Source organism: Tachypleus tridentatus, chromosome 13 (genome assembly GCF_004210375.1).
Source record: "Tachypleus tridentatus isolate NWPU-2018 chromosome 13, ASM421037v1, whole genome shotgun sequence".
NCBI classification, from domain to species: Eukaryota; Metazoa; Arthropoda; class Merostomata; order Xiphosura; family Limulidae; genus Tachypleus; species Tachypleus tridentatus.
In genome coordinates, this window is record NC_134837.1 from 172,921,598 (window position 1) to 172,934,743 (window position 13,146).

General features: G+C 33.8%; 1 protein-coding gene across 3 annotated transcripts; it reads right to left on the reverse strand.

The window, feature by feature from the left end:
- Positions 1-7,791: 7,791 nt before the first annotated feature.
- LOC143238169 (hillarin-like) lies at positions 7,792-12,440 on the reverse strand. 3 transcript variants are annotated; one of them, XM_076478161.1, is made up of 3 exons: positions 12,384-12,440; positions 9,475-9,807; positions 7,792-8,014 (listed from the first exon to the last, which is right to left on the reverse strand). In XM_076478161.1, the coding sequence occupies exons 1-3, from the start codon at positions 12,423-12,425 to the stop codon at positions 7,868-7,870; spliced, it is 522 nt and encodes a 173-aa protein (XP_076334276.1). In that variant the 5' UTR covers positions 12,426-12,440; the 3' UTR covers positions 7,792-7,867. The 3 variants fall into 3 exon arrangements, with proteins under 3 accessions (XP_076334276.1, XP_076334277.1, XP_076334275.1); XM_076478162.1 differs by lacking the exon at positions 12,384-12,440 and adding an exon at positions 10,173-10,887; XM_076478160.1 differs by lacking the exon at positions 12,384-12,440 and having other exon boundaries at positions 9,475-10,869.
- Positions 12,441-13,146: the final 706 nt, after the last annotated feature.

Sequence of the window (13,146 nt, forward strand, 5' to 3'; positions counted from 1 at the left end):
ATCTATAATTTCTTATATAAAGTAGTTGTGACAATAATATGCAAACGCGGGTGCTAATTAAATGTAGTTGATAAACTTATTAGACAATATGAAAATCCTTCTTATTACGTTAGTGTAATGATAATATCATTTTTGTGTTTTTGGTATTTATCAAGATTATAATAAAATGTTTTACATATTACACTGACATGTTAGGACCAACAAGATCTCGTAGTATTTCAGAATAATCATCTGAGGACATTTTACACATATGTGTCTGCATTGTTTGAAAAACGTCACGAAAATGTAATGTCGTAATTACTACTTGAAACGCGTTTTGCGGAACAGCGGTATGTCTGTGGACTTACGCCGCTAGAATTCAGGTTTCGATACTCATGGTGGGAAGAGCACAGATAGCACACTGTGTAGCTTTGTGATTAATTTAAAACAACAATAACTATAGTTAAATTGAGGATAGCTATGACAAATAGCCTTTGTGTATTTTTGTGCGAAATTTAAAACAAACAAAACGAAATCAACGTATGTTATTAATAGGAGCACGAATTTCATTAATTAATTTTTTTATAAACTGGATGTCATATTCAAATTTTGTTTTTCATTTATAACTATTAAGAAGACAGGTTTGTTAATCATATTATATATTAGTTATAAAAATAATTCTAAGTGAAAGTTGAAATATTATCTAATTAAGTATTGACAAAGCAATGCTCAAATAAAATATTCGATTATGCAAAACTGAAACTTTAATAAACAAATTTTAATTTTTTTCATTTGTTGGATATTTTCGCAAAACTTCAAGAGATCTATCTTCACTAGTCGTCTGTAATTTTGAGCTGATAAACTAGATACAATAATAGAATGATGGGATTTAACTGACGCATCAGTGGCTTCTAAGTGCGGAATGCAATTTCTTTTATTTGCGGTAACGGATGCAAACCTAAAATCCACGGATTCACTTCCGGCACATCGACTCCTAGTCGACATCTGGCCCACTACAAATTAATATTTAACAAGAAACAATCTTAAGCACGTGATTTTGTTTCTTTGAAACAATAAGTTTTCTATTCATAACTTCATAAATTTCACAGTTTTCTGTTTTATTATGTTTCATATCTCCCAGTAGCATAGTGGTATGTCTGTGGATTCATACTGCGAGCAACCGTGCTTCGATACCCGTAATGGGTAGAGCACAGATAGACCTTTCTGCAGCTTTGAGCTTAAAAATCAAAAGAGGGTTAGTTTTTTACAATTTACAATAAGAAGATGGAAAATACGAAACTCAGCACATTTCATCGGATCGAATATCATGGTAACATTGCTTAATATATTAAGTTTCAAAATTAATAAAATGTATTTCCATTTTCAGCTAGGATAACTTTACCGTTTAAAATAACTTTCATTTCAATAAACTCTTAAAAGTAAAAGTGAAGTATTTCGTGCCACTAAAAAGCCTTTTATAATGCCTTCAAAAGTGGATAGCTAAACACGTACAACTTTGATAATTTTAAGTGGCTATCAACATTTAAATGTACCACTATTTTCTGTCTTTCTTTCGATGATTTAGTGATTTATAATTATAGGGCATATAACATAATTATTAACCGATAGTCAGAAAAATACAGATAAAATACGTCGTTATATAACACGTAAAACTACAGCAACTCGCAATGTTGTTGTAATTCAACGACAGAAGCTATAAACCATAACATGTATTTGGATTATCGCCAAAATATTTCAAAACAGGAAAGATGTATGGTACGACAAATGTATCATAATTATCAAAAACCGTATAGAATTGCATTTTAGATTATTTAAAACAAGCCTTAACCTAAATTAATTAGTCATTATTTTATTAATATGCTTTTTAATATGAACATTTTTGAGTGTGTCTTTAATGAATGATTTTATAATATAGTGTAAAAATGTAATAATACACATGTTTATGTATCGACTGTTTTTGGTCCTAATTTCACGCAAAACTACACTAGAGCAATCTGCCATAGCTGTCTCTAATTTAGCAATGAAATACTAAAGAGAAGGCAACTAGACCACCTTCCGCCAACTCTTGAGTTGCTCTTTTACCAGCAAATAGTGTAATTGATCAAAACATTATAATGATCTCACATCTGAAAGGACGAGCGTGTTTGGAGAGACAGGGTTCTATCTCACGACTCTCAGATTGGGAATCGAGCGCCCTAACACCTGGTCATGTTGGGCCGAATTTTGAAATAACAGAAAATTTTGAATTCGAACCCAAGACCCTAAGATTGCGAGTCCATGCCGAATTTTGAAGTGAAAGATAGCATCACTCAGCGCCACCTTTTAAGTTACTCTTGTCCGGCCGAATGGTGGGATTTTACCATCACTCTTATAACCCAACCAAAACTTCAAAGTGTGGAACCCGATTTTGTTTTTCGATAAAAGGACATGAACCCAAAACGTTAGATCCACAGTCCGGCACGCTAACTACACGGTCAGGAGTCTAAAGTAACGCCATTTTTCTTACAAATGTGTATATGTATAAATTTCGTATATTTATTTTCTCATTATATTCGGTATATATTGCTACATGATTTAATCACACAGTTTCTAACTGACAGACAACAAATATAAACAATGATTAGTTTAATAATGTAGGAATTAGATTCATCACTGAAGTTTCTATAAACTAAAATCGCACTATAAAACGGACCCCTAATATGATATAGAGCATCCTCTACTTTGTACAGTATATTGAAAGCATGTTGTTTTTATCGTCTATTTATTTTTTACATCTAACAAAAAGAGTATAATGAAATGATAAAACTATTATATAGCTTCATTGTTAAGAACTTGTATTTCATGTGGGATTATTACTGACTTTATAAAAAAAGTACAATACATACAAACATACACCATGTGACTAGAAGTACTAGGCCATAAAATCTCGAGAAAGAAGGTACTCTTTTTTAACGTTGAAACCATCAAAGTGGAAACTAATATTAACACTTGCAATTAATGGTATATGTCTAGTGGATTTGTTTTGAATTTCGTGCAAAGCTACGCGAGGGCTATCTGTGCTAGCTGTCCCTAATTTAGCAGTGTAAGAATAGAAGGAAGGCAGCTAGTCATCACCACCCACCGCTAACTCTTGGGCTACTCTTTTACCAACGAATAGTGGGATTGACTGTCACATAATAACGCCCCCAATGCTGAAAGGGCGAGTTTGTTTGGTGTGACGGGGATTCGAACCCGCGACTCTCAGATTATGAGTCGAGTGCCTTAACCACCTAACCATGCCGGGCCATATCTAATGGAATAGACCACCACACCTTTTCTAAGGTATATCCACTCATAGTGTATGGCCTTAAGCAGCGTTTTCAAACATTACAGCGCAATTTAACTGGATTCAAGTAGGAGACTATAAATATAACCAAAACGACGCGCCAAGACATTATACCTATTATCAGTTTGCTACAGCTAGTATACTATAAACCTCGGAAGCTACAACTGTAATTAAGGCTTATCAATCGGGAACTTCAGATATTTTACCAAGAAAGTTTATACATTTCGAACACTATAAACCTTTCAACTAAAGCAGCTTCACACAGGACATCAGTATTTTTACGAATACAGTATATAAATTCAGTGGTGAAAAACTCGATGTGTGATTAACGAAGAACGCAGAACTAGCTAGCTCACTATTAAATGAATTGCATTTACATCACTTCAAATTACTTTGTTCATTGTGAACCCTTGATAATATACCAATGAAGTTCCAAACTAGATAGAGAACTCTATTATTTATAAGTCTGTAAAACTCTTGTACGTAATTTATTATTTGTAATCATCATTATTGTAAATTGTTTTAGTGTCTGCATAATAACAAATTTTTATATAATTTTTTTTTGTATTAATCTTATTGGTAAATATTATAAATTAGATATATTTTGACATTTATTCAACTTTTAACTTTAAATTATCATTTAACTCAGTTTCAGGCTGTTTGAAATTGTTGTACGTAACATAATAAATTGAAGGAATGTGTTTATCTTTTCTTATAGCAAAGCCACATCAAGCTATCTGCTGAGTCCACTGAGGGGAATCAAACCCCTGATTTTAGCGTTATAAATCTGTAGACTTACTGCTGCACCAGCGGGGGGGGGGATCTGAATCAGAGACAAAATACAATCATAATTCAATTTATATTTATCAGTTCCAACAAGATTTGATCATGTCTGATTGTCACGATTCTCTTGAATTACGTTTCATCGAACAACTAAAAACATATAACAAAAGTGAATTGCTCGAGCTTTGCCAAAGTTCTCAAACTGCCATGATTTCTGTATTGGAGAAACAAGCAGAAAAATGGAAAACAGGTTCAAATAACACACAAGACAAAACACCTTCATAACGTTTTTGAACACTGCAAATCAAATAAACACAACATAACCGTAGAAAACATCTAGATACTAACTAGGGAAACAAATATAAACAAACGCAAAACCAAAGAAATCCTATTTATACGACAATTAAAACCAAAATTAAACCAATATAAAAGAACACCTTTATATCTATACCAATTAATAACCTAACATCTAATTGCAACGCCCCCTACAATCCCGTACCCACTTACACTCTCGTCCTTAAGACAAGTACCCGGTAACGATCAAGTGCAAACTCTCTCTTTGTTAACCTGAAGATGACCTAAAAAGGCTGAAACGTTGTTCTCTTTATTAATAAGTTTCGATACCCATACCAGCCGCCTGAAGTACATTTTCACTTCAAGTCGATTTCTCGTTATCACGAATACGCCAAAATAAATGGAAATTAATTTCAACTCCAGAACGACCAAGACAAAATGGCAACTTTAAACTTAATCAATATATTAAAGTACGACAATTCAATGAAAATGAAGTTGATAACTAATCCAACATTATGAGAAAGTTTCCTAAACCATGGAATGGCCCACCGAAAAATGGTCATTATTATTACAGAGTGTTTTAACATGTAAAACTCAAGAAGCTTATGCCACTCTCTCTCAAGAAGACGGATTATGATAAGGTTAAAGCAGCTATTTTCAAAGCAAAAGTTTCGAGTTTATTGCAAGCAAGATAATCAAACTTATATGAAATTTATCCATGAAAAAGAGGTTTATTTTGGTCAATGATGTAAGTCTATGCATATTGGCAACAGTTTCAACAAATTAAGACAATTATGTTTAATTATATGTAATTGAGAAATTTAAACGCTGCAAACATGACGATCTAAAAACTTACTTGGATGAAAAGGAAGTTGAAACATCTGCTCTTTGTAATAATTACACATAAAACTATTTTTCATAAAATGAAGTTCCTGACATCTCATCCTGCATCTGTTCAGTCTACTAGAGTAGAGAACTCTTCTAAATATCCAGCTTCTCTAGTTCGAAATCTTCAGACAATCAGAATAAAACGTCATCAAAATCATGAAGGCATTTTTGTAACAAAAAATCCTTGTCATGCTATGCCTGATTGTTGGTGTTTGAATAAGAAAAGGAGGCAACACCCAGTGTGTTAGTGTCAACATTTGGGCACAGTTTTACCAGATCACTCAATGTTGCTGATTTGGTCACTTATATAAAGGCTGATATAGTTAAGGAGAAATTTAGATTTTTGTGTATGTTAATTCTGTCTCTCTATAATTAGTTGCAAGGAAGACTGTAACCTGTACAGATTTCATCTGGACAATACATGTTTCAAAGTATGTTACCCGTGTGCTGCCTTTTGTACTGATTTTTATTTAAGCAGAAAGAACTCATACAAAATAAGAATTGAAATAATACGATCGAAGTTTATAATAACCGTTCTTCTTTTAGAACGCGGAAATGGCTGTGCTACAAATCTACAACCTCGTTTTACTCTGTAGTAAATTATACTTTCTAATTATACTAAGTCAGTCAACTATAGAGTGTAGCAAAGAGAATCATGAAAATGTTTAGCATACGAAATCAAACACTTCCGGTTCGACTGGAGTGTATATAAAACTAAAACAGTCTCATTGTTCTCGATAATTAATTTTATTATTAAATTCTTGTGCATCCAGTATTAAAACTGAATATGTTGTTATAATATAACGGTATTTTTTCAAACTCGTGAATATGCAAAACAGTGATTTGGTTACTTCCAAATTATATATATATATATGTTCAATCTTAATGAAATTAAGTATAATAGCCTGAACTAATGGCATATTTCTTGTGATCTTGTTTACTTAACTTTATCAAAATGTATTAATTTTCACTAAAATATATATGTATATAGGGAAATACCTTCCAAATCATATATATAGAGAAATAACTTGGTCTATAGAAACATACGTTTATTTAACTTGGCCTTTAAGTGTAGATTTTTCATTTAAAGATGAGGTTAACAAAATAACACACTAGTTATTTGTAAAGTGATTTAATGGACATAACCCTGAAGAATTTCAACTACAACAGTATTTTTTCAGTTTTTAACTGTAATTTACTAAAGAGGGCCTGTTTTACTCAAAACGCGAAATGATGTGAGATTTGTACACATTTGGACATAACAGTATCTCTAACAGATAATCTCTTACAATGTTTTAATACAAAATTTGTTTAACAAAAGCGCATTATGTGTTAATCATTTATTTGTTCCAATAAAATAAAGTGCATTCGTTGCCGTACCTGAATTTCGCTCTGCCAAACGTGCTGTCATATTTTCGCAATTGGAGGAAAGAATGGCCTATACAAAACTTATCCATCATTTAAATAAACTACTTGGACTGCGCATTGTCAAACATGCTACGAGAGGACTCGCAAAAGTAAGGAGAAGATGCCTTGGTAGACTCCTTTTACGTGTAAGTACCCCGCTTGTACAGCGGAAAGTCTAAGGAGTTACAACGCTAAAATCAGATGTTTGATTCCCCTCGGTGGGATCAGCAGATAGCCCCATGTGGTTTTGCTATGTGAAAACACACACATTATCGTGTAAATAGAACAGCGTTTTCCTCACTTTACTTTAAGAGCGCACTAAGAAACATGCTTCGAAGAGAGATTTGTGCCAAACTCCAGCGTGTAAATAAAATAGTCTGTTTCTCGCTCTGCCTGAAGGGCTGGCATGGCTAAGCGTGTTAAGGCGTGTAACTCCTAATCTGAGGGTCGCGGGTTCGAATACCTGTCACGCCAAACATGTTCGCCCTTTCAACCGTGGGGGCGTTATAATGTGACGGTCAATCCCACTATTCGTTGGTAAAAGAGTAGCCCAAGAGTTGGCGGTGGGTGGTGATGACTAGCTGCCTTCCCTTTAGTCTTACTCTGCTAAATTAGAGGCGGCTATAGGAGATAGCTTCCGTGTAGCTTTGCGCGAAATTTCAAACAAACCAAACCAAACCCATTATTCGATCGAAAAACATTAGCTGAAGAGTTTGCGATGTTGAATGTCTGTCTTTAAAATTAAGAACGACTACCACATATGATCCTCGAATAGCTCTGCATGAAATTCAGTAAACAAACAAAAACATCACCTTTGCTGTAAATTTCTAAGTCATGTTTATGTTTCACTAATTGTCTCTTTTTTCTGTTACAATTGTATGTGGAAGCCTCATTATCATTGCAAGAATATGTTATGTTGTTGTTAAAATACCATTAGTACACATCTTTAACTGTTGTTACATGTAAGGGCAAGGCTAAAAATAATATCGTGGCAATGCGCTTCGTTTGAATTATCTTGTATTTGTTTAGATATATTAAACACTCATATAGTTATTTGCATTTCGTCTGTTGTAATTAAATAAATTAGTCGTGCATTTGAAGAAAAAATCGTATAATTTTTATTGATTTTGTATCACATTTGCGCAATTTTATACTTTCAATTGTCACGTGCTAGAAGTACTTTAAACCGATAACATCAGATTTCACAGTCTCCTTAGCTATGTTTTCTGTATGAAACATTTCTCTTGGTTTTTCCCAGACTCTCGGTGCTCGAAGTGCTGTTTGAATGCAGAGGGCGTCATTATCGTATCTTGCTCCCTGTAATGTAAATATATATATTAATAGAAACTGAAAGTTTAACTAAAATAATGGAAACGAGTTACACTTCATACCACATTATGCGAAGTAGAAGTTTTTTCTCTTTATAATAATATATACTATAAATTATTTGTTTTGTCTTAAAAATGTGTTTGTGTTTCGAAGTTTCAAGATCTGTTGGACTTTTTCATATCGCCTCACTCCTATGGGGCAATAAGCTTGTATTTTCAACATCTGTTTTTCCTGTATCAAGCGCTACGTCATCGTTACACTGAGATATTTTTCTATAGAAGTCTCTATTGTTACTATTCTAAAGTGATACTAGATCATTCAAAATATAAAGGTATTGGTAAACATGTTTGAGTATTGGTTTCATATTTTGATATCTTATCAAATTTTGTATCGTAAAAATACATTTTTTGTTTTTCTTATTTTTATTTTATGATTTTCAAATTCAAAGCCTTATATATACATATATTTTACAAATGTGGAGAAAGTATACATGAATTATCTCCAGTTAGTTTGAAAAAGATATTTGGGCCCACACGGAAATAATTAATTTATAATTTGAAGCATTAGGATTCGATTGTTTGCAATTAAGCACAAAAATAGGTTATCTGTGTTTTGCCCCCCTCTACGGGTATCGAAACCCGGTTTTAGCGTTATGAGTCCGAAAACGTACTCTGTGCCACTGGGGAGGGAGTTTTAGGAAAGTATACATACCATTTACATTCTCTAACTAATTACTTAAATATATTTGTATTTTATGAACAACACAAAATATGTTTAACACAAAATATGTCTGCTGTCGCTTCTGAGTAAATGCTTTTTTATTCATAAAATGGTTTTAGTAATAACACAAATTAAAAATACCCCAAATTTAAATATTTAATTAGCTAATTCTCTTTTCTTTGTCTCTTAGTGGCTCAGTGGGTAAGCTTGAAGGCTTATAACGCTAAAAACCAGATTTCGATATCCGTAGAAAGCACAGCACAAATAGCACACTGTGTAGACTTGCACTTAACTACAAACAAACAAATTAAACCACACTTTACATGAAAGTTAAAATGTGTTTGAGATAATAAATCAAAGTTAACTTCACATAACTTACCTCACAAACATAATTCTTGTTGTAATATACCTACACTTTATCGGTTGCTCGGATTCTGAGATAATATCTGATAAGTTTTTACTTTAATCACCTTAATCCTATTTCTAATCCAAACGTATGATGTAAAAAAGTCATGGCACAGTCGATTCAGTTACATTTAGAATATATTTTATCCAGCGCACTTGATTAAAGTAGGCTGAAGTTATAACGTTTGTTAAGGAAACGTATACATCTAAATAACAACAGACGTTATTTAATTTACAAGGTGAGAATTATGTCAGTCTAAAACACAATTGTTCTGTTTAATATTTCTCGATAATGTTTTTTGGGGTTTGTTTTTTTTACATACCTTCCCAGCCTCTGGACCACGCACTTGTTGGTTTGTGGCTTGATGGTTTCTTGGAAGATTTCTTGGAACGCTAATGCTCAAAGCCAAGTTATCAACAACTCCAGGTGCTAGTTTGGGTACGTGAGCACGACAGTAAACGTTTCCATCATTTGAATTTCGTTGATTTGTGAAGAACGTCTGTAAAGCTAATTTAAGATCACATGTTTTGCATTTGAAGCATCTCACGTGATAGCTGGTTGTTTGATTTGGTTGAATTTTTTCTGTAGGATAAACTGGACCCTGACATCGGAAGCAGATATTCGAATGATTTATCATTCTGTTGTCAGACGGTACCTGGTGATTAGAATGACTGGTGAGAGGGAAATTACTGTGATCAGACACCAGTGTTGAAACTCTAAAATCTCTCACCGTTTCCATCTATTACTCTTTTAATTTCCACTACTATGAAGTTCAGGTGGTTTAATATATTATTACTGCGTAAATTGGGGATAAAGCATGAGAAATTTCACAATTTTTTTCAAGTTTAAGTCTGGTTAATTAGCTACAACTATTCTATTCCCTACTACAGCGATAACAGTTAGGTTATGTTTATTTTCTCGCTTGGGTTTTTATCTATTCAGATTGGGTGTTCCGTATTGGACAGCCTGATTCACTTCCTATTCTATAATCGCGATGCAACTGGAGGCCAGAATACTTACTTTGCTGTCAGACTAATAAGGTAACATCAACAGGCCATGCTCAAGTCCTTTCAACCTAGTTCTGATACGATACGAAAAAGCTCACGCTGTCATATAACTTGTTGTTGCGCAAGAACTCGAAGAAAGTAACGCTCACCTCGTGCACTGATTGGTGGTAGATGTTAAGAGAACGAAAGATCTCGAAGTTTTGTTATAACTCGTTTGCAAATAAACCGATCTCACAAACTAATATATTTCGTCGACTTTTACCGTTCAGTTGATTTTTTTTTTGCACAGATAATGTATGAACAAAACCATGGCCTAATTTATGATAAAGGTAGAGCATGTAATAATAGTATCTCTAATATTGGTTGGTCAGGACTGAGATACAAAAAAAATGGGCTGTTATTTTCAGGTCTTACTTACAGTAGTCACGTATTTCAAACCTTAAACTTTTCCTGTTTGTACAGATGTAACAAGGTCAGATGTATTTCGGTGATTCAGATGTCCACAAACACTCGTTTTCCTTGATTTGTGTAAACAGGTTCGTTTTCTGTCTAAGATAGGTAGATTTGTCGTGAGCTCTCAAGAAAGGACTTGTTAGCTGTTCCCGTACCAAAATTATGAGTGAGAGGAATATTAAGTAAATCCTAAAGAACTGAAGGTATAAACATATAGCTTTAGAACAAGTATAACGGCAAAGTTTAAAATAGAAACACGAAGCTCAGGACACGTACCGCACGACTGTTGTAAAAATTTGCAGTATAGTCGAAATAAAATGGTAAAATACAATCAGAAATATAAAATAAAGAAAGTTCAGAAGATAAAATAATGTTAAGTCATTCCAAAAGGAATCATACAGGTAATGTATATATATATTTAAAGTATCAGGCTTTAAGAACAAGGAAAACCAAAATCAGTTTGTGTTCATCCATTTATAGCACATAGTCAATAGTAAACTGAAAATCATATACAAAGGGTTAATAAACTGATAAGGTGAATAAATGATAAAGTCGAAAGCTAAAGTACAATTTATTTTTACTGTATTACAAAAAGTGAGTGTCAAATTGTTTAAGTACAATATAAGTTTCTAGCAAATTACCACTCGTCTTTCCTACCGATCAAAACTGTAATTCAGAATGAAAAATCGACAAGATCTTTATGTTTAAAGTTGAATTTTTTTCAGTAACATTTTTTTTTACGTATCTTCCTGATTCTAGACCACGCACTTGTTGGTTTGTGGTTTGATGACTTCTTGGAACGCTAATGCTCAAAGCCAAAATTATTCAAGCTCCCCGCTGTTACAGCGGTAAGTCTATGGATTTGCAACGCTAAAATCAAGTGTTCGATTCCCCTCCGTGGATTCACAAGATAGCTCGATGTAGCTTTGCAATAAGAAAACACACATATGCACAGTTGTTCAAAGTTAGGGACGATAGTAAATAGCCTTACTGGGTTTGCCATAAAACACAATTAACATGAAGTTTCGTTGCTAAACAGTTATGGAGAAACTAAAATCCAGTACACAATCGTAAAGAAAATGTATAATTAAAAAATACTACAAAAGAGTTCCAAAAACAGTAGAATAAAAATAAGTAACAGTAGGGCAAAAGTATTGACAATTTCCCTAAATAACAACCAATTAAACAGATATGTTTTATTTTATTAATTTGACTCGTGGCCAGGCATGCGACTCGTAATCCGAGGGTCGCGAGTTCGCGCCCGCGTCGCGCTAAACATGCTCGCCCTCCCAGTCGTGGGGGCGTTATAATGTGACGGTCAATCCCACTATTCGTTGGTAAAAGAGTAGCCCAAGAGTTGGCAGTGGGTGGTGATGACTAGCTGCCTTCCCTCTGGTCTTACACTGCTAAATTAGGGACGGCTAGCACAGATAGCCCTCGAGTAGCTTTGTGCAAAATTCCAAAACAAACAAACAAACAATTAATTTGACTCATAAGTTCTCGAAATTCTCGAATACGGTTGTGACTTCTAAAGTTCAAAAACATACATACCGTACTGAGTCAGAGGTGCTTTACGAACTCACATCAGTAAAATTCAGGGTCTGATTCCTGCGATAGACATGGCACAGACAGCCCATGTCGTTAAAAATACAACATCAAAGACAGACATAAAAGATAATTGTTTTTATTCATGTAACCTATGGCGAAAGTTGTGAGGAATAAAACGAATATTAAAATTAAAATAACAGAAGTTTTATTAAACTAAAGTTACCGAGTTGTGTCTTGTGTTAATTTCTCTGCGTGCAAATAACATATTCTTCTAGATTGATTAAACAGTCGTCAAACTAAAAACATGAACTTTCAAGTTAACTTTGTACAGTTAATTTTGCTTCAGCTCTTAGAACTGATAACTTGCGAGTACCACGTTGTTACGTACGTCGCTGCAGAGAAACAGAAAATGTTTTCACTAAGTTACATGTAGTGGCTGTTTTCAGAATACTGTAGAATTGTACACTGATTCAAAAATTGAAATAATTGGCTGTTTAATTGTTGGTCCAAATTTTTTCTCATAGTGTTTAAGCGTGATATTAATATTCTAAACATATGAAAAAAACAAAAATAAGACCAAGTGAAATTTGAATATGAGTGAGTGTTAGAAAATCAAGCGTCTCTTTATCCTTATTAACAGACCTTAAGATACATACGTGTTTGTTTTTGAATTTCGTCCAGAGCTACACGAGAGCTATCTGTGCTAGCCGTCCCTAGTTTAACAGTATAAGACTAGAGGTCATCACCACCCACTGCCAACTTTTGAGCTACTCTTTTACCAACGAATAGTGGGATTGGCCGTCACATTATAACGCCTCCACGGCTTAAAGGGTGAGCATGTTTGGTGTGAGGGGGATTCGAACCCGCAACCTTCGGATTACGAGTCGAACGCCTTAACCACCTAGCCATCCCAGGCTACATGTGTATTAAGAAAACAAGCGTCTCTTTGTCCTCATTAACAGATCTTAAGATACACGTGCTAAAAA

Coding starts and splice junctions, on each gene's coding strand:
- LOC143238169 (XM_076478160.1), bottom strand. CDS start 9,891: ATGGAAACGGTGAGAGATTTTAGAGTTTCAACACTGGTGTCTGATCAC. Junction 8,015..9,474: donor GTGGTCCAGAGGCTGGGAAG/GTATGTAAAAAA, acceptor TTTACATTACAG/GGAGCAAGATACGATAATGA.